The 23701-nt window shown below is 42.1% G+C and overlaps 1 protein-coding gene across 1 annotated transcript in view; it reads left to right on the forward strand.

The window, feature by feature from the left end:
- Positions 1 to 23701, forward strand: part of LOC149190754 (kinesin-like protein KIN-7E, chloroplastic) — a 325467-nt gene that overhangs the window by 117814 nt on the left and 183952 nt on the right. The window contains exon 5 of the mRNA XM_089410586.1: positions 11391 to 11469. Coding sequence (XP_089266712.1) covers positions 11391 to 11469 — 79 coding nt within the window. The remainder of the gene's footprint in view (positions 1 to 11390; positions 11470 to 23701) is intronic.

Below are 23701 nucleotides of genomic sequence, written 5' to 3' on the forward strand. Positions count from 1 at the left end.
TATTGGTGTTTTTCGACGACATCTTGATATATAGCAGAACTTGGGAGGAGCACTTGCAGCATCTAGAGGTGGTGTTGCGTATTTTGGAGGAGCAATAGTTTTACGCCAAATTGTCCAAGTGTGAGTTTGGGCTGACTGAGATGCTCTACTTGGGGCACATCATTGGTGCAAACGGGGTGAAGGTGCATGAGGAGAAGATACAGGCTATTCAGGATTGGTCGGTGCCTAGAGATGTGACAACGTTGAGGGGATTTTTGGGCATCTGCACCTATTACCAAAAGTTCGTCAAGGGATTCTCGCAGTTGGTGGCACCCCTCACAGATTTGACCAAGAAGGGGGCTTTTACATGGACAAATGGAGACCAATTAGCTTTTGATCACCTCAAGGAGGTGATGAGTAGTTTCCCGGTGTTGGCACTCCCAGATTTCACTCAACCGTTCATAGTGGAGTGTGATGCATCATGAGAGGGGATTGGGGCAGTATTATCCCAGGATGGGCATCCCATTTATTTCGAGAGCCGAAAGCTCCTACCACATGAGAGGTCGAATTCTATATACGACAAAGAGATGTTGGCCATCATGAATGTGTTGGCCAAATTCCAGCAGTGCTTTGTGGGTAACCGATTTCAGGTGAAGACAGATCACAATAGTCTTTGCCACTTCATGGGGCAGCAGGGCCTCAATGAAAAACAACAGAGATGGGTCAGCAAAGTGCAGGTCTATGATTTTGATATTGAGTACGTGCGGGGAAAGCACAATGTAGTGGCTAATGCATTATCCAGGAGACTTGCAGGCCTCTCACTCATGAGCATTTTCCATGACTGGAAGGTACAGTTGTTGGTAGAGTACTCCAAAGATCGGCAGGCATGCGATCCATTGGTGTTTCTATTTGCTTCACTCGAAGTCAGATATTGTAATGCACATACACTAAATCATTGAGGCGTGAGAACTCCAACCTGTAAGAGTGTCAAAAAAACTAATGAGTTTTGACTCTTGACACTTGAGGGTCATAAATTAAAATTAAAATAAATGTAATTGCTCAATTGAAGGCTGAAGCTCAAAGTCATACCTGTTATGCTTTTTTGAGTGTATTTTCTCAAATACAATCTAATTGCACTCACACCCTGAAGAGCTACATGTTTGACACATGATTCTTATGGCTAATTTCTGCAAATTTGGTGCCCTTGGACCATAGCTTCGCCACCAAATATCTACAACAAAATAGAGAGATAAAAAAGTCAAAAACTTAAAACATAATTAAACTTTCAAATAAAAGTTACATAATTGAATTTTAAAAATCTAGAATTATAACTAAGTAAATTATAAATTGAAAATCCTAACGAGTGATGACTTGTCACTTACGTGGCATGAAGAGGGTCCTTTCCCTGATAGCATCATCGAAGCCAAATAGGCCAACACAATCCTGATAAAATTGTATCTCGCGATTGATTTTGTTACGAAGCTCAGGATTAGGTACCATCCTTTGAATACAGGAATGGAGCCCTTCCATCACCTTGCCATCAAAATCAAAGGCACATTTGAATGAAAATGTGGGGTTGAGCAAGAGTGTTGTTGCATGAATGGGTTGATGAAGCATCCCTATCCACCAACTATCAATCACATCCCATAACATCATATGTCTATCAAGTCGAGCAGAACCCTTGTTTGCATCATAAGAATGAATGGCCTCCTTGGCCCTACCCATGGCCTCATACAAATAAGCCATTGTAGGCTTGTCCCCATCTACCAATCTCAAAACCTTTACTATAGGTTCACTAACTGAGCACACTTCTTTTACTCCCTGCCAAAATGTGTCAATGTACACCATTTTTGCAATGGCTCTCCCGCTCTGTCTCCTGTTGTATCTACAATCACGCCACTCATCAGAAACAAACATTTAGTTAAAGTCAAATTGGCATCGAAGCAAAAACTGAAGAGTAATAAAGTTGGTGGCAAAACGTGTGATTGCAGGATGCCGCAACTCCTTGTTTCTAGTGTATCTCCTCATGAGGCTAAGAACAAAAGCATGGTTATATATAAACTTGGGGACACTCCTAGCCATATCAATCACCTCCTTGATGAAGGAGAGTTTCCCCATATCCTCAAGCAGCAAATCGATACAATGTGCTGCACATGGAGTCCAGAATAATGTGTGGTGCCTCTCCATAAGCATCCTACCGACAAACACATAATTAGCAGCATTATTTGTTATGACTTTTACCACATTTTGCACACCAATCTCCCGGATGAACCCATCTAACGACTCACATATCATTGTTGCATCTTTTATATGTGTTAATTCATCCATTGATTTAAACATGGTACCTTTAGGACACTGAACCAAGAAATTTAGAAGTGTCCTACCCTTCTTATCTGTGCAATGATCACACATCATTGTGCATCCAGACACTTCCCATGTCTGTTTCAACTCCGCCAATCTAGAGTTGATGTCCTGTTTTTCTGCTTGAAATATTGGCACCCGCAACTCCTCATATGTAGCATTTTTGTACCCTGGGCCTAAAACAACAATTAACATCACACATTGGCTGCCAAAATGGATTGGTTTTGGTGATGCTAAGAGGTAAGTCGCTCCAGAAAAGACATCTCCTCTTAACTCTGCTTCTTGCTTCTCCTTTTTTTAACAACTGATTTTATGGAAGGTTGTGCTCATTGTCCTGTTCGTGGAACAAAACATGATGACCTCCCACTCCCAGTAACATTAGCACTACCAGGTGATGTTGTGGAGCCCCTCCCACTACCCTCAACCTCAAAATCAGAAGAAAATATCCCGAAAGATCTACCTGCACATTCAACCTTGTTTCTTTCTGTCTCTTCCTTCTTTTTGTCTTTTTCATCAATTGCTTCAAGAGCTTTTTGTATAAGCTTCGCACTAGAAACCTTACAAAGCCCAACATCATGTTTAGGGAGTCTAGCCAGATGGTATTTCAATCGCGTAACCCCTCTTGTCATCTTGGTCCCACACAATTTGCATGATAGATAATCCCAATTTGTCCCACCATCAGGCTCCCCATACTCCCAAAAGGGGTCCAAGGCTTTTGGCATATTTGTAGTGACATTCAGTGCACACCCATATAAGTCCAAGAATAACCAACAACTGAGCCATTTTATTATAATCTGGGAGAACAGTACAATAATGTGGAAGTGGTGCACCTGAACTTGCCTCAATGACAAGCGTGATCAAGCCCAGGTGGTAATATGTCAAGCCCAGATGGCACAAATAACTGCTGCAATGATGCCCTGTGCTGCCCTTGTGAAACTGTGTTGTTTGCTGCAAAGATGCTACTGGAAACCCCACCTCTGGTGCTCAGAAAATTACAAGAAATTAACCTCGACCTCTCCACCAAATACCTAGAATAACCCACGAAGGAATTGGCCAAATGTTGACCTCGAAATTTTGGCCCAAATTCCCCTTAGCTCCTCTAGCTGTTGGTTGAGTTGGGACCCCTCTTTGACCCCTTAGATTTGCCCAGAAAATTCTATAAAATTAGGAGTGTGATCCTTGCCCAAAACCCAGAAAAACCCAGAAATGGTTTCCCTTGGTTCCAACCTTCAAAAATTGACCCTTTATAGCTTGGCCCTCCAATTTGGAATTCTGTTGCTCTGACTCATCCTGTCAATCTCTGCTCTCCCAACTCCAACAATCCTCTTAAAATGGCCCTCCAAATGATCTCCCAGCCTCCCAGCTCCAAACTCCCCCGGATGGTGCTGCCCCAAAGAGTCTCACTCCAATGACTGTGAAGTGATGGAGGAGATGACATGGTCCTACGTGTGATGAAATGAGATTTGCGTGTAGGATGGTCCTCTTGTCTGTAGCTGCCCTTTATACTCCTCAAAATGATGAAGGATGCTCGTCTCCCCAACTTCCCGGAGTGCCTCATGCTGTGACTATGCAATCCCTGCACTGTTGTTATTCCCCCTGTTGCTGGTACTCAACTTACAGCTGTTGTAACTCGTCTCCCTGCTGCTACTACGAATTGAGATGAAGAAGAACTCTCTTCTAGGGCTGGCACTCGAAGCCCATCGAAGCAAGGGTTGAGTCTTTGAGATCTCCGCTCAGAGACACTCATGTGCTAAACAACACAGTAACCCGGCTAAGCAGCTCGAGCAACTAAGATTGAGTTCAATATGTCAAAAGATACCCAAATGAGGCTGAGCCTCCTCTATTTATAATTTGTGGGCCTCTTTTCCCATGTGGGGCCCCTCCAACTAGCAATTCGATTTTCCCTCCTTAGTCATTCTAACTTCCCTCTAAGGTGGTGCGTATTTCCTCATGTGGGTGGCCCGCATGCCATGTCAACAAAACATTTCGACCCCTTTTTCCTTCGTAAGTCTTTTCCAAAAATCACATGGGTCCCATGGCCTCCAAAATTGTCACAATTGTAGAATAGATAAACCTGTAACAAGTTAATTTCGAAAGGGACATTACAGTCCTCCCCTCCCAAATGTTGCTTGTCCCCAAGCAACTTCAACACTGGAAGCTCACGTATGTGTTCACCTGCTCAGGTGGCATCCTCATTCAACAAGTTTCTCCAATGCACCAATAGTCGTTTGTCTTCAAGGAATGCCTGAGCAAGCATCCTCTCTAACTGCTGCTGCCCACGGTCACTACAAAATGTGCCAGGGTCCCAGATGTGCCACTGAATTGCCCCTGACCTCTGCACTGCCCTGATATGAAAGAATCCTTCAATACTAGGATCTCAATCCATCCTATCCAACATGAAGCGCCTGTCGCTCCACTCACTGTCCTTCCTAGTGCAAGTACGAGAAGTCCCCTTTTTCATCAGTGACTCGCCAAAGCCCAATGGAAGATCTGTATGATCTCCCATTGTAGTAGCCAGTGCATCCCTAAAGGTCATTGAGCCGTGAAGAGTTGTGATGCCCCAGTTCCCTGCTAGTCCCAGAGTGGTGCCACCATGCTGATGCTGTGCTACTCTGACTATGTCATACTCCCCATAGTGCGCAGACAGTATCCTCTCCTGGAACTCAATGGTGGAATACTGATAGAGGCGAGACACATCTTGCCCAAACATCTCCATGACGCCAAAGTCTACCCATCTAAACCTAACTCCGAACCTGTGCAGCCACAAAGAAAGCCTGCCTCGCCATCTGATGAAGGCCACTGTGTTCCCCCATGTACCAACCCCAGAGTGAACTAGACCACTCTCTGTCATGACTTCGACCATCACGAGATAGAGTGATCTATCAATCAACTGAATCCCTACATCCCCTAGTTGGACCTACTGTAACATAGCTTTGACAACTACAAGAATCCATCCATGCCTCATCTCTAGTCCCTACATGTGATCAATATATAGGCTCCATATCTTGTGGGATAATCTGATGCATGCTAATATGTCCCGTACCTACCATTATGTAGTACCGATGATTGCTGGAAGCCACGTGTGGCAAATAGCTACCCCCTAAATGCAACCAATAGATGGGTATCTGATACTCATAATCGATTCAGGGTATGTGGATCCCTCCTGTCCCTTCCAACCATCTCCCTTGGGTCTGCCATCCGCCCTCTCGATAATGTGCCAATATAATGTCTGGAGCTCGAACATATTGGGAAACTACCTCAGTCATACCCGATATCCTCTACTCATGCATGGTCTTGACATGCCTTGAGAAAAGAGTGACACATGTCTCCCTCGTGACTAGCTCCCAAACCGTAGGCTCGGTGATGAACGATATGCCACCCCTGCAGATGATCACCTCATTCCCCAACCTGTGGCTGCCAACTGACGCACTAACCCAATGCCACTGCTGAGAAGTCTCCCCCCTAGTGTGCTGAGTGTCACCCAAAGATCTCTGGCGAGCTCCTCGTCCCCCGTTGATCATGCCCAGAGTGCAAAAGGTCAACAACAAAATTGACTGCGTCCGTGAGGGATGTAGAAGAGGTTCAAGCATAGGAGTCCCCGTGGATACCCTCAAGTATCGCTCATCTGTGTCCTCATTGATCTTGGGTGAACTACACCCAAAGGTATGCTCGGTGTCTCTGTCCATGGGTCTCCCTAGAGGCAACACTCCAAGACCTCGTTGTGCAGCATTATACGCCCCTGCATACCACCGATCATCCCAGTACTCTTGGACATGTCATTGTACACCGCGACCTACTCGTGCACACCACTGGATACCCTTGGCTACGATTATGCCATCCTGTACCGTCCTGTGTCCCGCCTGTGTCACTATACTTGTCACTCCCCATATGTACTCAATGCAATGTGAGGCACTCCCACTCCACAGCGTAGTCCAACATACTACGGCACACACCCATGCGTCTCCATGCCCATCTGCAGACCACTACTCCACACTAGATGCTCCTACCCATCCTTGAATGAGATGGCCTAAAGTTGTGTCCATATGCGTTGGCCCGCATCCAACCCATATCATCACCTCCACTGTCGCATCACCATGCTCTCTGGTGAGGGGACCTCCCCTCCAAGTCCTCCCTAAGGGACCCAAGAAGTGAATCTCCCTAGCTGTTAGCAATGATGCTACCCCTACGCTACTCCTCTGCATCCTCTGTGCCCCACTCAAAAGTGGAGAATCCCCAACTCCATACAAGGCGCCATCTGGTGGCCTACTAATGCCACCTCCTTCGACAAACCCCTGTCAAAGTGTGCTGATCACCCCATGATCCTGTGTACAAATGTTGTACCAAGTCAACCCAAGAAGCCTGTCCATAAACTGGTTGGCCACTGGTGTTGACCGAAAGTCCCCAAGCGGAGGTGCATGCTCAACTGCTAGGTCAACTGTACCCTTTAGGTCGTAGTCAACTGGTATACCTGGGAAATGATAGTTGGTCCCTCTCGGATCCCAATGCCAGTCGGGGCTTCCAGCGTCTCCAGTGCCTAGAAACTCCTGCTGAGCTCCACCTGGGTCCACTACCATCTCCATAACCCACTCCACCAGGTACCAACTTAGAATCTCTTGCCATCCAACCTCAAGAGAGGGATCGAATGCACAAACTCCCGCACATAGAACAACCCCAACATACATGAAATTTGACTGGGTAGCTCTCTCTCTCTCTGTCCAATGGGGCAAGATAACCTAACAGTACTGCCAACCCCATCTATGTATGCTCGGAGAGGGCTGCTCTCACGCTCCAACATGCACTCTAGCTGCACCAGTAGGGAATCCAACCGCTCCCCAATGTGAGTCAATTTGGCCATGGACTCATCACAAACTGCTCTCATGCCCTCCAACTCCTCGTTCTGCTGCAGAATAGCCTCTCGCACTAATGCGACCTTCCTTTTTAATGCTAGAAGGTCAACCTGAAATTGATGGAACTGTCATGGGCATCTATCACCTGTAAACTTGGTCACGGTTCCAAATACCTCAACAATTGTTGGCATCTCTTCCATGGGTGGCACCCCCTCAATAGATGGCTCTATGTGTGTAGGCTCTATCCTCTCCTCCAAGGTGTCAACTGGGGCTATCAAAGAGGTCTCTAATAAAGGTGACTCCTACACCACATTTGGTATATCGATGTGTCCCTCACCGTCCTGTGTGCTCTCAACATCATGCTCAACCTCCTCCTCTGGCTCTTGGTATCTAAACCAGGTCTCCACCAACAAAAGCGCCCCCTGGTCTCACCCTTTGACTGTCTCTGTCCTGCCTGTTCCTTTTCAGGAGATCTGTTGGCCTGATCAGGTCGACTTTCCCCACATGATGTAGATGGCTGCACCCCCACGACCTGCTCACCTTTAACGTCTCTATTGTAAGGGTGAGGATGTGTTTGGTCTGTCACCCTCCTCAACTGGGCCAACCTCTCATCGTCCCAACAAATTCTACCCAGAATTTTTGCATACTAGATTTCCCTTGAGCCATGGGTTTGTCTCCGGTTTCACCCGTCACTGTGCACTCATACCCAAAGCTTCCATGATTTTCTGGCTAGTTTCCCACAGTTGGGCCAAGATCATGCTCTGATACCACTGTAGTGTTCCAAACTAGGAAAAATAGTGTTATGCAAAGCAAACAATAAAAACAACACCATAAAATTGAAACATTCAGTGCACACCCATAAAAATTCCAGGAATAACCAACAACTGAGCCATTTTATTATAATCTGGGAGAAAAGTACAATAATGTGGAAGTGGTGCATCTAGGCTTGCCTCAATGGCAAGCGTGATCAAGCCCAGGTGGTAATATATCAAGCCCAGATGGCACAAATAACTGTTGCAATGATGCCTTGTACTGCCCTTGTGAAACTATGCTATCTTCTGCAAAGATGCTACTGGACACCCACCCTCCGGTGCTCTGAAAATTATGGGAAATTAACCCTAGCCTCTCCACCAAATACCCAAAATAACCCACGAAGGAATGGGCCAAATGTTGACCTCGAAATTTTGGCCCAAATTCCCCTTAGCTCCTCTAGCTGTTGGCTGAGTTGGGACCCATCTTTGACCCCTTAGATCTGCCCAAAAAATTCTATAAAATCAGGAGTGTGATCTTTGCCCAAAACCTAGAAAAACCCAGAAAGGGTTTCCCTTGGTTCCAACCTTCAAATATTGACCCTTCACAGCTTGGCCCTCCAATTTCGAATTCTATTGTTGTGACTTATCTTGTCAATCTCTGCTCTCCCAACTCCAGCAATCCTCCTCAAATGGCGCTCCAAATGATCTCCTAGCCTCCCGGCTCCAAACTCCCCCGGATGGTGCTGCCCCAAAGAGTCTCACTCCAATGACTGCACAATCATGGAGGAGATGATGCAGTCCTTGCGTGTGATGAAATGAGAGTTGTGTGTAGGATGTCCCTCTTGTTTGTAGCTGCCCTCTATACTCCTCAAAATGATGAAGGATGCTCTTATCTCCACAACTTCCTGAAGTGCCTCACGCTGTGATTGCTGAATCCCTGTACTGTTATTACTCCCACTGCTGTTGGTATTCGACTTACAGCTGCTGTAACTCGTCTCCCTGCTGTTGCTACGAATTGAGATGAAGAAGAACTCCCTTCTAGGGCTGGCACTCGAAGTCCACCGAAGCAAGGGTTGAGTCTTTGAGATCTTTATTCGGAGACACTCATGTGCTAAACAACACACTAACCTGGCTAAGCAGCCCGAGCAACTGAGATTGAGTTCAATATGTCAAAAGATTCCCAAATGAGGCTGAGCCTCCTCTATTTATCATTTGTGGGCCTCTTTTCCCATGTGGTCCCCCTCCAACTAGCAATTCGACTTTCCGTCCTTAGTCATTCAAAATTCCCTCTAAGGTGGTGCATATTTCTTCATGTGGGTGGCCCCCATGCCATGTCAACAAAACATTTTGGCCCCGTTTTCCTTCGTAAGTCTTTTCCAAAAATCACATGGGTCCCATGGCCTCCAAAATTGTCAAAATTGTAGAATAGATAAACCTGTAACAATTTAATTTTGAAAGGGAATTACACTATGGCATTGAAAAACAAAATATTGGCATTAAAAATAAACACCCATACACAAAAAAAAAGTAATAACCACCTCATTTTAAAAAATATTTTTTTACTACATCATTTGCAATGTGAATGAAAAATGACAATAAGAGGGTGCATATGAAAGTTAAAAAAAAATGAACCTTGCTGTCCAAATATGGAGAAAACCCTTGCATTGGCTCATGGGCATGAAAATCATAGCAAATGGAAAAAAAAATAAAAAATGTTGGTAGGCAAATAGGCAAGCACACATAACCCTAAATCTATGAAAAAAATCATTAACATAAGGGTTTTTAAGAACATACCTGTTAATGGAAGAAATGAAGTTTGTCTCATTGTTCTTCAATCTTTGATTCACAAAAAATTCTTTGTTGGTGGTGATAATGGCTGTTTGATCCTCAATCCCTCCTTGACAACGACCACAAAGCTCTTCCCCTTCCTTCTCCAAGACTCAGAAACCAAAATGAGAAAATGAAATGACAAAAATTGCTTTTCTTGCCGCGGCCCAGCCTGCCCGGTGACTTTTAAGGTCGTAGCGCTATATTTTGCCGAAATATCACGATATTTTCAGGCAAGGAAATATCACGATATTTTCTTGGTGATATTTCGACAATATTATCAACACTAGACTAGCATGTAGGAGAATGTCCCAAAGTAATCCTTAGAGCATTAACTTTATAAATTTTAAAGTTAAAGTTACTTTTGTGCATTATTAATGCATAAAGTGACTTGAGTGATTTAAGTTGTGATAATGAGATTATGTCACAACCGTAGATCTGATTGGTTTATGATTTAATCCGAGCCATTAGATCTAGGTTTATGGTAAATTCATAATGATGAGACATAAAAGGAGATTCTAGGGAAAGACACCATAATTATTTCAATTCATTTTTAAAGAGAGAGAGAGAGGAGAAGAGTTGAAGAAAGAGGAGAGAAGGTGCAGCAAGAGGATGCATTTACCAAGGGCATTTGGTGGCACACAAACCAAGAAAAGTTCTAGCATTTATTGCAGGATGTATAACTGTTAATCTGCACAGAAATCTAGGCACTGTTTGCACAGATTTCAAGGCACAGAACTGTACATCTAGTACATAAAACACGCAAAGAAATCACAGCATGATTTGCTCAGATTTTGCGGCACAGAATTGTACAACTAGTACAGAAAACTGGGCACACAAACTGAGGAATTTATTGCTTCTGTTTCAGACTGTACAGGCCATACAGGAAATCAAGCATAGATTTCGAGGAGTTTGGCACCATTTTCAAGGTGGTGTTTGGGCATGGTTTTTGAGATAAGTACATATTATTTAATGCTGGAAATGACTGCTGTAAACTCATCTTTTTCTGTGAATTCATAATAAAGATTTACTCTCTCTACTGGTTTTCCCTTTGGGATTTTTCCAGGGATGTTGCCCAAAAATGTGTCAATTAATTTGTTTGCTTTCTTAGTTTCTGCTCAGTATTTGAAGTGAATGATTCAATGTGTTTTCATTAATAATTTCAGATTTATGAACATTTATGGATGAGCAGTAAATGAACATTAAACAGTGACAAAACTTATTGAAACTGAAAACTATCCTATTGAGTCAAGAAGAATTTACAGTTGGTACCAGTGTGTTGGGGAGGCCTCATAGTCACTTGCGCATGGGAGCACTACTTTGGGGATCTACTATAGAGTATAAGGAATAAATATTGATAAGAAAAGAGGAGAGAGATGGGTTTTAGTCTTCATATAGAGTAATCACAGAATTTTGAATTAGTACAATATGTTTGTCATTTATTAAGTTATATGCATATCTTCTGAAATTTGGTGAAGAAGATATTTTTCTGTTTGTCTAATATAATATGTACAATTAGTTCCAATAGGACTTATATAGGTTAAATTCTAAAATATTGCATTCTTTCAAGAAACACAGGATTGAGTGCATATCTTGATGATAGATATCGATTCAATTCTTGCAGGGTACGTATGTTGAAGGCATTAAAGAGGAAGTTGTTTTATCTCCTGCACATGCGCTTTCATTGATTGCTGCAGGAGAAGGTATTTGATTTAATTATGAACAAACAAAAACAGTACTTGCAATGTCATTCCATTTTATGATATTGTTCTTTTTCAAATTATTGGGAGACATTTATCTGCTTGAATAGTGTTTGCAATCAATATTCATGGTCAATTATCATTTCATCTTATTACTTGTCCTTTATGATTTGGTTTCCTTCTTTTATGGTCGTTATATGTTATTTTTAATGTTCTGTAAATGGATTAGTATGAATTTTTACACTTAGCTGACTCTTTTTTTTTTCCAAAGAAAAAAACTAACTTTTTATTGCTATAAAAAGTTGCATGTACATACACAGCTCTATTGCTGTTATAACAGTTTTGCTTGCACAAAATTTACTCAAAAAAAGTAAAACTTCTCTTCCTGAGAAGAGATCAGTTCCCCCAACAAACTGTCATTTGCTTCTTTTGATTATCATGAGTCTGTCCTGTTTCCTTTTTTGAGCTTACTGTATCAAAAAGCGTCCAAAAAGAAAACATATACCTCGCATCCATAAACGACTGTAAAACCAGGATACTGTTTCAGCAGTATTTTATAAGAACAAAACCAAAAAAAGTATGTTGTTCCACTGTTTCTTGTTAGAGATTTTGTGCATATGGAGGCTGGTCCGAGACGTAGCTTTCTCCGTTGGTTTCCTCCCTTATTCTCCAACTGCCCACAGCTTGTTCAATACCATCTTTAGAAAGTTTGTCAGCCATATCATTTCGTTCCCTGTATATATGATGGATGGACATAAGATTAAAAGACATTTTCAGGTGCTGAATTTCTTCAAGTAAAGGATGTAAAACATAATTTTGACAGCTGCTACGTCCATTTAACCAATTGATTACATTTAATGAGTCTCCAAAAATTTGAACTGTGAGGGTGTTTTTATGAATCAACCAGCATAAGAGAAATTTGAGGGCAGATAGTTCGGCAAAGTTATTTGTTCCACTTCCCAGACCGATGGATGCTTTAAGAGTGTGGGTATTGTTTAAATGGATAACGATGCCTGCACCAGCTTTGTTGTTCTGGGAGGCTCCATCAAAATATGCCCAGGGAACCCCTTCCTTAATTTGCTCCTCTTCCACTTTCCGAGGTTCCTTCTCATCCTCAGAATCCGGGATATTTGAATATATGGATAAACATTGTACCGAAATTTGGACTGCCTCTGTTTCTTTTTCCTGAAAAATGTTTCTGTTTCTGGCAATCCAAATTCCCCAACAGATGATGGGAGGCATATTCCTTAACTTCTTATCAGATATTTGGTTCCACCATTTTTGCCAGGCTTCGGTTAAAGACTGCCCTTCCCATTGGATAGATAAATTTATGTACTTTGACACCTCTGACCATACTTTTTTTGCTGTTGGACATTCAATGAATAGATGATCCATAGTTTCCAAATCATTTTTGCATAAAGTACACCTCCCTGGTCCTTGTTTGTGTCTGGATTGGAGAATGTCCCAAGTTGGGACTTTCTTTTTTAGGATGCACCAGAAAAACAATTTTGCTTTTGCTGGACATTTTAACTTCCATAACGATTTTGCCCACCAATCCGGATCTCCCCAGCCTCTTTTGGACATGAGGAATTTGTATCCAAATTTTGGAGAATAACTTCCAGTGTCCGCATAAGCCCAAATCAATTGGTCTGGTCCGTCCTTTATTCTTACGTTTGATCTGAAAAGTTCTTGCTTGAAGGTCTCCCACTCATCCCACCAGCGAGGGTGGATATTCAGCTCTTCTCCCGACTTCCATGCTTGACCCCAGATAGTTGAAAAACCTATCTTCTCTACCTGGTTTAAATAAACAATGCCTTTAGAAGCAAGGTGTCTTATCAGACCCGGGGATAGAGCATAATTCTCACTGCAGCCCACCCATGGGTCCCTTCCAATTCGAATATTTTCCCCATTTCCAACCTTCCAAGACAGTCCTTGTTCAATAACTTTGAAGGCCTCAATCGTTGCTTTCCATATGGTGGACACCTTCCCACCCTTTTTTTCCGGATTCCTTATCCAGTCTTCTAAAGGGGAGGGATCAATATATTTCCTTTTTACAATTTTTGTCCATAGGTTTTCGAACTTTACAATTCTCCACCCTGATTTTGCTGCCAGGGAGGCTGTAAAGACGTTCAAATCTTTTATTCCCCATCCTCCCCATTCTTTGGGTCTTGCCACTTTGTCCCAGGCAATCCAAGGAAGAACAGACTCCTCCTTTGCTCCTGCCCATGAGAATCTGCTGCAAATTCTTCTTATTTTTCCCAGGATTTCTTTGGGCACCCATGACAAGGAAGCCCAAATTACAGGTGTTGCCAGAAGGACTGATTTTATCAGAGTTAATCTCCCTGCTCTAGAAAGCCATCTGAAGCTCCAATGAGAAATTCTGGCTTCTATCTTTGCTACTAGCTAGGACCAGTCTTGTTTTTTGTAATTGTCAGGTTTCAACCAAAACCCCAGGTATTTGGAAGGGTCTCCCATCTTTGAAGTCTCTAGAGGGAGGATGGCCGCAAGCTGGCTAATCTCCTGCCTATTTAGGCCCTCTGTTATAAGCTGAGATTTTCTATAATTTACTAGCATTCTTGTTGCTCTCATAAACAGCTCAAGGACCTCCTTTATCTTTTTGAATTCAAACAGACTTCCATTGCAAAAAAGGAGTATATCATCAACAAACAGGAGATGCGTAATAAAAAGGTTTCCCGCCACCTCCAGACCTTTTATTGATCCTTCTCTCTTGGCTTTTAACAGTAGCTGACTTAATCCTTCAGCCACAAGGAGGAACAACAAAGGGGACAAAGGGCAGCCTTGCCTTAGACCCCTTTTCCCTTTAAAAAAAGGAGAGGCAGCCCCATTAATGAGCACAGCGAAACTGACATTGCTGATGCAACCCATTACCCAGTTTATAAAATCTATTTTAAAACCCAGGTGGGTTAACAGCATCCGGATGTAGGTCCAGCTGATTCTGTCATAAGCTTTTGATAGGTCAATCTTTACCACAGCTCCTTTTTTTTTCATTAACTTAACGCTGTGAATTGTCTCCTGGGCCACTCCAATAGCTTCGTGAATTTGTCGCCCATCTAGAAACCCAAACTGTTCATTTGAGATACATCTGGACAGGATTGGTTTTAAACGAGCTGCTATAGTTTTTGCTATGATCTTGTAGACACAATTGCATAATGAGATGGGTCTAAAATCTTCAAAGGATTCAGGGTCATCTTTTTTTGGAATGAGAGCAATAAATGTGGCGTTGAATGGAGCATATATCTGACCCTTCCTTCTGGATTCTTCCACCACCTCCGTAATTTCTGAGCCTATCTGCTCAAAAAACTGTTGAAAAAAATCTATTGGCCATCCGTCAGGGCCAGGGATTTTGTTTTTTGCCATGGATTTTATTACCTTCTCCACTTCCTCCAAAGTAACCTCCCCTTGTAAATCTTTTGCTTCTTCTTCTTCCACATATTTGGGAAAACTTAGAGCTGTTCTGATTACTTCCGCTAGAGAAGTCCCTCTTTGTTCAGAAAAGAGATTTTGGAAATGGTCCCTCCCCAAGGAAGAAAGTGATTCAAACGTGTTTGCCTCTCTTCCTTCTTCATCTTTTAGTTTCCAGATGGTATTCATAGTCCTCCTGCCTTTCGCATAGTTGTGAAAGAATTTTGTGTTTTCATCTCCAGCCAGCAGCCATACCGCCCTGCTCTTCTGCCTCCTTTCCTCTTCTTTGTCCAATAATATTTTGCTTCTCTGCTTTTCTAGATTCATAATCCTATCTTTTGTGTCCTGTGATTCGTATCCAGATGAGGCGGGATTTTCAAGGACCCCAAGCTCCCTATCAATATTGATTAGAGCTTCATTTTGTTCCTTCTTCCTTTTTTTCGCCCATTCTATTGTGGCCTTCTTCAATCTTTTCAGGTTTTCCATAAAAAGGAAAGCCTTGTCTTCCATCGCTTCCCTATTTGGATGTTGCCATGTTTTATTGAAGAGCTCCCTGAAAGATTCCTCCTGCATCCAAGCGGCGTTGAATTTAAAAGGGGCTGCAGGCTTTTTTGGGGGTGTGGCTAGTTCAAACAAGATAGGGAAGTGATCCCAATTTCCTCCCTCACCAATCCACTGTCTAAACATCGGGGATCTGGAAGCAAGATCCTCACTCAAGAGAAATCTATCCAACCTTTTCGCAATCCGGCCTTCCCCCGTCCTCCGATTCCTCCAGGTAGGCTTTAGTTTTTGCAAATTTGCATCAACCAGCTTAAGCGAGGAGAGGGAATTTTGGAAAAATTCTGATAGAGGATCTTCCCTAGCTGAGGGTCCCCATGCTTCCGCTCTCCCCATAGAGAAATTCAGGTCTCCTCCTATAACCAGGTTTTGGATCTTCAACATGGGTTTTGCCAGGAGGTTGTTCCAGAAAGAAACCCTCTCTTTACAGGGCCCATAAATGTTTAAGATGGTCAGGGGGCAGTCTAGATCAGGGGTTAAGACCTCCATCCCCAAACCATTGGAAAACCCCACGAGTTCAGATACTTAATTTTCCCTTCTCTAAACCCCACAGCCACACCTCCTGAATGACCATGGGAATCCAAAGCTTGGAACTGCCATCCCGGAAACAGGGTGCCTAATGATTTCACTACTTCTGAGCTTGATCCTAGAGTTTCCTGCAGCATAATGAAGTCGGGATTGTACCGCTGCATCAACTCCTTTAAAGCCAGTTTTTTGGGTTTACTGGCTAAACCCCTACAGTTCCATGAGAGACAGATCATTTTGAAACCTTTTCACAGGGTTTCGCCGCTCTAAGCACCCTAGATATTGACATCTGCTTCCCATCCTCCATATCATATTTTGCCTTTGCCTGTGCTTTTGATAAGAAAGACTTCCGCCCCCTTGTCTTCTTTCGAGAGGTCTGAAGGATCTCCATACCTATGCCACCGATCGGATCTACAGCCTCTGGTCTTTTGTCTAGTGAGCGGAGGTTATAGTGGCATTCGAAATTTTTGGTCGGGATTTTTGATTCAATTTTGCTGAATGTATTTGCTTCCCCATCACAGTTCAGATCATATTTTGGACAAGATGCATTTATGGAATCAACCTCTTCAAGTTCTATTGATGAAAGATTATGCACGTTGGATGTAATGCATTTTTCATTTTCTATGATTGGAGAAAGCGTAGAAGGAGGTTTAGAGACTAGATGTGTACCCTTCGAGCCTTCCTGGGGATCTTTTGTGGCATCCAGGTCCTCCTCAATTGGATCCGCGAGGGGAACTTCTACTGTTTCCTGACAGGGAATCTGAATTTGCTCTGAGTCCTTCTGATCCTCGCTCTGTTCCTGCTCTTTACCGATTTTTATATGATTCCCCTTAGCCCTGGGAACTATCTCATCAACTTTAAGAGGCTTCCCTTTATCGTTTTTCCTCTGTCTCCTTCTGCGACGATATCCCGAGGGGCAATCCTTTGCCAGATGGCCATGCTCATGGCAGATGTGACACCTATATGGCAGATGCTCGTAATCTAGGAGCTGGTCATAAACTAGGTCATTATAATGGATCTTCATATTCCCCGGAAGGCCCCCCTCTGGGTTGAGCATTACTAGAATCCTGGCCATGGCTTTGTTCCTGGTCTCTACAAACGACATGTCTGCCTCCAGGAAAGTACCCAATGTATTGCCAATCGATCTGAAAACAGAGTCTACCCAAAGAAAGGGTGGCAGCCCCGGTGCCCTCACCCAGACTGGAAAGGTGTCTACCTTCTCTCTCTGAGCGTCAAACAATGGAGTCCAACGTCTAAACAGCACAGGTCGTTTACCAAAAGCCCAATTTCGCTCCAGGACCCAACCCACCATTTCTTTCTTGTCGAATTGAATCATGAACCAACCCTTCGCTAGAATCGAGACTTTGAACGACTCTCCCAAATTCTTTTGCCACTGTTGTTCAGCCCAATTTTGAATGAAATGTACCGAGAAGTTCTTCCCTCTTGCTCGACCCACCACTGTACTTTCCGCTACCTCCATTGCCTCCTCAATCTGAACGTCCACTCCAAGGATCAAATTTGCTTCTGGGGATTGCTTTACAACTTTTTGTTTTTTCCGTTTTACCCTAGTTTGATTTACCCCTTGATTCCCTTCTCTGACAATCGCATCCTCCACCCTCCCTACTTCTTCTGAAGCTCGAAACAGGATCTTTCCCCCAGCCAGTTCCAGATCTAGGGTTTCCGCATGTAGTCTGTCTCCCCCAAATTTTCCGGAGCTTATTCCTTCACCGGCCCCTTCCTTTGGCCCTTCCTTCTCCGGCTGCCTTACTGCATTTTCACTCGGGACTTTCTTCCTTTCATCCTTCTGCTCCTTGCTTCCTTCTACCCCCTGATATTCCGAAAAGTTTCCCCCATTCCTCGTTAAAGAGGTTCTTGATATGGCCTGAGGACTTCCTCCCCTTGCCTGTCCGAGGTCCTCTTTTAACCCTGCAAATGAGTTTTGCCAAGACCAGGTTTTGGCTCGCTATCCGTAGACAACGTCTTCGAGACCTCCATAACTAAACTGAGCACCAGAGGGTTCGATTTGAGTACTTACTTGGGATTCTGAGAGGTCTTCAGTTTTCTGGCCCTCCTCCGTCAGCCGTTTTTGCTTTTGGCATGCCTGGTCCTCCTGGCTCCTTCGTGAATTCAACTTCTGATTTCCTTTTAAATCGTCACCCTCTGAGACATTAGACCTCAGGATCTTCAGATCAGTGCTCTCCTTCGCATCTTTGAGCAAGCTACACCCTCCGAAGAATAGATCCAGGTTCTGGGTTGAAAGCTCCTTACTCCAAATTGACAAAATGTCTTCCGGTTCAGGGTCCAGCTCAACAGATTCGCCTGGGATTACCATGTTTAACCTCCTTAATTACCTTCTTAATTTTATAGCACAGTCACTAAGCTTCTCCTGCGGGTAGCTGCCTTGGTCTAGGCGGAGATCCGGTATGATTTTCGCCCGGACAAAACGGCAGAAGGTTCTGAAGGCTTGGGAACCACCCTTTCTCCCGGTTTTCCTTTCACGCCGTTCCCAGACCGCTGCTCCGAACAGGTGTCTATTCCGCGTTGACCTAACTGCCCGCTTAACGCCTCCTCCTGCCTCGCGCTCCCGGATTTCCCAGGACCCTTAAGCCTTAGGCCCTATCGGCCGCAGGCTTCGCTCCTGCAACCATTCGCTAGAGCCTGCGGTCTCCATCCTCCTTTCCTTCAACACTTAGCTGACTCTTGCTATATGATTCTTCACAAATTTATCTAGTCCTATTATCTATATATCCTTCTTGCTATGTTGTTTGGACTGTGATGCATCATCACCAGGTCTATTGTTTGATCATTGAAGGCACTGTTATGTAATTGCGAAAAATCTCTTGAGATATCTTAATTAAGCACCCACCAATTCTTATGAAAAATATGGATTACTTACTAAACTGATGTAATACTCAAAAATTTCAAGTCCTCAATTTCTGTGTTTTTGGTTGTCTCCATATTTGTTGGTGTATTAGTACTTTGAGAGAAAAATGTCGATACTAACCAAGCAAGTTGCAATGCATTGGATAGAAGTTTAAGTTTATCAAGTCCTTTCATTTTACTATAAATACTTAATTTCTATAAAAATATGTGTGTTCCCACACACACTTTTACATAGAGCTGCAGAGGGAGAGAAAGACGTAATTGGAGTTATTCAATTTGAAAGTGAGATACAAAACTAATATATATCATGAGATAGACAAGTCGTTGGAGATGTGTTGGTTGATCTTGACTCATGGTCCTTATGGTACTTGATGTCATTTATGACTCACCCTTTGTGGGTGCCTACTAGGTGGGCTTTTTGGTCCCATGTTTTGATAGGTTTGGGGGAATCTAAGTCCCAATCTTATATGTTTTCGTTTTTGCCTCATTGTAATCATCGAAAAACATATCAAGTATTTGAACCTTATTGATTATTTGGTTATAAGGTACCTATTGTCCCCTATCCCCCACAAAGGGGCCACATGCTAGGGCATAGTGTGTGGGATGAACCTTTTTGGGCCACTCTAGGCCTTTGAACCAGTTCCCAGGCCATAGTGGGAGTTCTCTCAATATTTCCCAAGGAAAGAGTCCTTGTTTGTTACCCAAGGACAACCTATTTAAATAGATGAAGCTCAGATTGAGTTTGTAATACAGAAAAATGGTGCATGGAGTCAATCTCTACTATTGACTCAAAGCAGAAAAATAATGTTGAATTGTTTTTTGGAGGTGATTCAAATAGGGCCAACTAACAACGGGGGTGTTGAAATTGTAACTATGGTCGGTCTTCATAATGTATAATTTGTCTTTGATGTATGTATTTAAACATATTGTTCATGCTAGAGTCAAAAGAATTCGTTTGAGTCAAAAGACAGTTATTTTATCATGTCCCATTCGGACATTTAAAAAAAGAATTTTGAATTTTTTTTTTTGTCTCCAAGTTGACCAAGTTGGCTTTCCAAGGATCAAGTCGACCTGCTCAAGAGACGTGTCCCTTGGTATGGACAAACAACTATAAATAGGTCCAATTTGTCTTCATCAAAAGACAGACTAAGCATGATCTTCTCTGAGGCAGAAGTACGATTTTCCTGAGGCAGTAGTATGAATTTTCTGAGGAAGAAGTACAAATTTCCTGAGGTAGAATTACAAGTTATTTAGTGGCATCCGAGTTATCTGTGGCACCATTATTCTGTGGCATCCGAGTTGTGTGGCACTATATTTCTATGGCATACGAGTTATCTAGTTCTCTATGATGTACGAGCTATGGCATTACATTTCTGTGGCAGACTTATGGATAAACCTATAACAAAATTCATGTGGACTATTGTTGCTCAAGGGAGGGTTGACTTGGCACTTGGGTGACTTGCTTCTACACTGGTCAGTTTGTCTATGACTAGGATTTCTCTTGTTGACTAAGATTATACAAGGAATGGATTACTGGGTTTTCCCCTTGTGGGTTTTGCCCTGGCCACTGGCCTAATCTCTGGTGTCTTTTGTCTCTTGTGCACTATGATCTCTACATTCGTTATGCTTTTGAATGTATAATTGCTTGATGACATAACTGAATAAAGTAAATGCTAAAAGGAAACATATATATCAGTCACAAGTAATTATCATGAGTAGAAATTCTAGCTTTCACTCGAATTTCAACATGGTATCAGAACTAGGAATTAAAGAGAAGATTGAGACAAGGAGTCTGAATTATCTCTTTGTGGAAAGAAAGAAGTCCGAAACATCTGTCTCTTTGTGGAAGGTCGAGATTACCTCTTTGTGGTATGAAGTTCTGTCTTTATGAAAACTACAGATCCGAAATCCTGTCTTTGTGGAAGCTACAGGTATGAGAGTTTGTCTTTGTGGAAGCTACAGGTATGAGGGTTTGTCTTTGTGGAAGCCAAAAATGTGCCCTAGCTTCTCTGTTGTAAGAAGGTCGAAGTTATGAAATATTAAAACCCTGAATTCATTGTCTAAGATCAATCTCTCTTAGGAGAAAATCAGAGCTTCCAAGAAGAGTGAAAGTATGAATGGCAAGTCTCTGTGGCATAAGAGCATGATCTAAGTCCATTCCTATGGTATAAGTCCAAGACTACTCAGTGATGGTGCAATAATCTGAAGAAGCCTTCACTACATAGATCATCATTTGTTTAATAAGGGTTAATTATTTTTCTAATCTGAAAGGTGTCATAATGAAGAAAATCTCAGACCGAATACATGGAGCTGCTCTTGAACAGAAGTCATTTATCAAAAGATTTGCCCTGTTGTGTATAAGCTCTGTTCATTGCTTAGTAACAAAGTGTGTCTCTAGCAAGGAAGTTGTAAAATTGAAAAAGAACCATGACACAATAGGTCAAAATACTATTGTATCCTTGATTGCAAAAAGGAACAATTCTGATATAAAATATGACTATATACTTTAGAACCAAGATTCTCTGAAGGATTATTACAGTCACGAAGGAGATTAAAGAGTCTTGTTTCACTGATTCGTACTGATACATAGAGACTAAGAAAAAGGATACCTCAAACCACTGAAGATCTTCACCTCAGAAGTCCGCAAATACTAAGAGATGAGACCTAGTTGAAATATACATTGCAAAGAAGACAACCTGATAAAGCAGTTTGCAGAAATATTTGATGGTACTGAAGTTGATAACAAGTAAAGGGCAACAGTTACAAAATCTGACATGCCAGAGATCAATAATGGACTTTCAAAATCTAAAGTCTATCAGTATGAGGAATAACTTTATCAAAGCAAGATAAGAAACTGAAGTGTGAGCTAACAATCTTATGCTCCATTGAAAAATATTGTTGATATCTGATGTATTACAAAGAGGGTTTGTAAAATGCATTATATAAAAGGTCATGTTCCTCTTTCTGGGCAAGGCTAATTCATTAACAGCAGGGCAAAGTCTTGGAGGACGTTTCTTAAACTTGTTGTTGGACCTCTTTGAAGGATGACCCTTTTTTTGACAGAGACCTTTTTGATTGATTTGGAAAAGAAATCCAAAGATGCAATACAATCTGAAGTCTGACGTGTGAGATCTAGTGTTAACAAGCCAAGGACATTGGAATAAAGGGATCTAATCTTCTAAAGTATTAATACCACATGGGCTTCAATATTGAAGATCTACCGTGATGAAATACAATGATTCTAAGAAGCCAGGTTGCTTGGCTTGATGAAGTCAAGGTTAACTATTGACTAATTAATTATGTAAAGAATATAGGGTCTTGGCATTTGGGAACTTGCAGTTTGAGAGTCTAGCGTTTACAAAAACCCTAGCAAGCTGAGAAAAGGCTTATAAAGCCAAAATCAATGTGTTATGAGGGTTTGAACAAGATAGGTCTAGGGTTTGTACCCTAGGAATGATAGTTTCCACTATGAAAGAGGAAGCCCTAGCATTTGCAAGAAGGATATGACATCATGCTAATGTTGAGGACAAGGTAGATGAAGTTAAATACAAGAAGTCCATAGATTAAGAGGGAGTTGACTTTTGTCAAAAGATAAGTATTCTATAAACTCTCCTCTTTGATTACTACTGCTGTTGTTATCTTTATCTTTGAATAGTCTCTTGTCTATATACACTTTGCTTAATTGTATTTGTTCTTTCATGGCCTCCTAGTAAGGATTGCAGGTCAATGGCAAGGGCTGCCTAGACTTTGGCAACAAGAAGAAAGAAATGGAAGAACGTAGCAAAGCACAAGGACTTTCCTGAATTATGGAAGAATGTGAATGCAGAAAGAAGAGAGCAGTTTGAAGTATGCATTAGAGAAGTAGCATGCACCAAATGACAGCATGGAAGCAAGAAGGTTCTCCCAGTAAGAGGGAGAGGATCATGTTAAGACGATTGCCTTAGTTAGAAGACTTATCCCAGATTTTGAAGGAGCTATGTTACTGGATCCGACCCTCTAGGGTCCAGGATCCACGAATCCACGGATCTGATCCAGTTCTGGATCTGCCTAAATACGTCCAAGAACCAGCAGGTGGCGTATCTATGTTGCGTGGAAACAAATCTTGAAATCTGGAACCAAATCCTGAAATATGGAAACGGATCCTGTGTAACTTTTCCATGAGCGTATAATTGGAGTCATCTCAACGCGTAATGTTTCCCCGCGTTCCACATTTTATGGACAAAGCTCATTTGAAATCTTTAACTTTTAATGTAATCTTTAATAATTTTATTAATACGAAAGCACATACCATTTTTAATTTAATTTTTAATATAGTTTATATAAAATATCTCTTTGTAAACATAATGATAAAGAAAGATAGTTGACGGAATAGGTGATGTTTTCATTCTTGTGCTTAAAAAACCTACCCATTCACTTTGAATCAATCACAGTTTGGCTAGAATAATAATATGGCTACGCAAATTAAAAATATATACATGTACGTGAATTATTAGAAAAAAAAAAGTGGATGCATCTCCATCCAAACCAACAAAGGATAAAAGGAAGTTATAAGCCATGGAGGTACAGGATGGGTTCACAGCTCTGCTGCCAAGCTCGGGATCTCAAGCGTTGTTTTCCACACTACTGGGGCATATGTCGAGTCTGTGCTCAATGCCTTCATCACCTACATGCCGCAAAAGATCCTGGATTATACCGGTGGAAACGGATCCCATGTAAATTATATTGTTTATTATTTTTCATTTAGTTTTGACTTATATTAATATTGGAATTTCAAAATATATTTTTTTCTCAATTTTGATTAATTAATTTAAAATTTAAAATTTATAAAAATTTCAATATATATATA

Source organism: Pinus tabuliformis, chromosome 3_1, assembly GCF_031772625.1.
Source record: "Pinus tabuliformis cultivar Carrire ecotype Pingquan chromosome 3_1, CPIR1, whole genome shotgun sequence".
In the NCBI taxonomy this organism is placed as follows: domain Eukaryota; kingdom Viridiplantae; phylum Streptophyta; class Pinopsida; order Pinales; family Pinaceae; genus Pinus; species Pinus tabuliformis.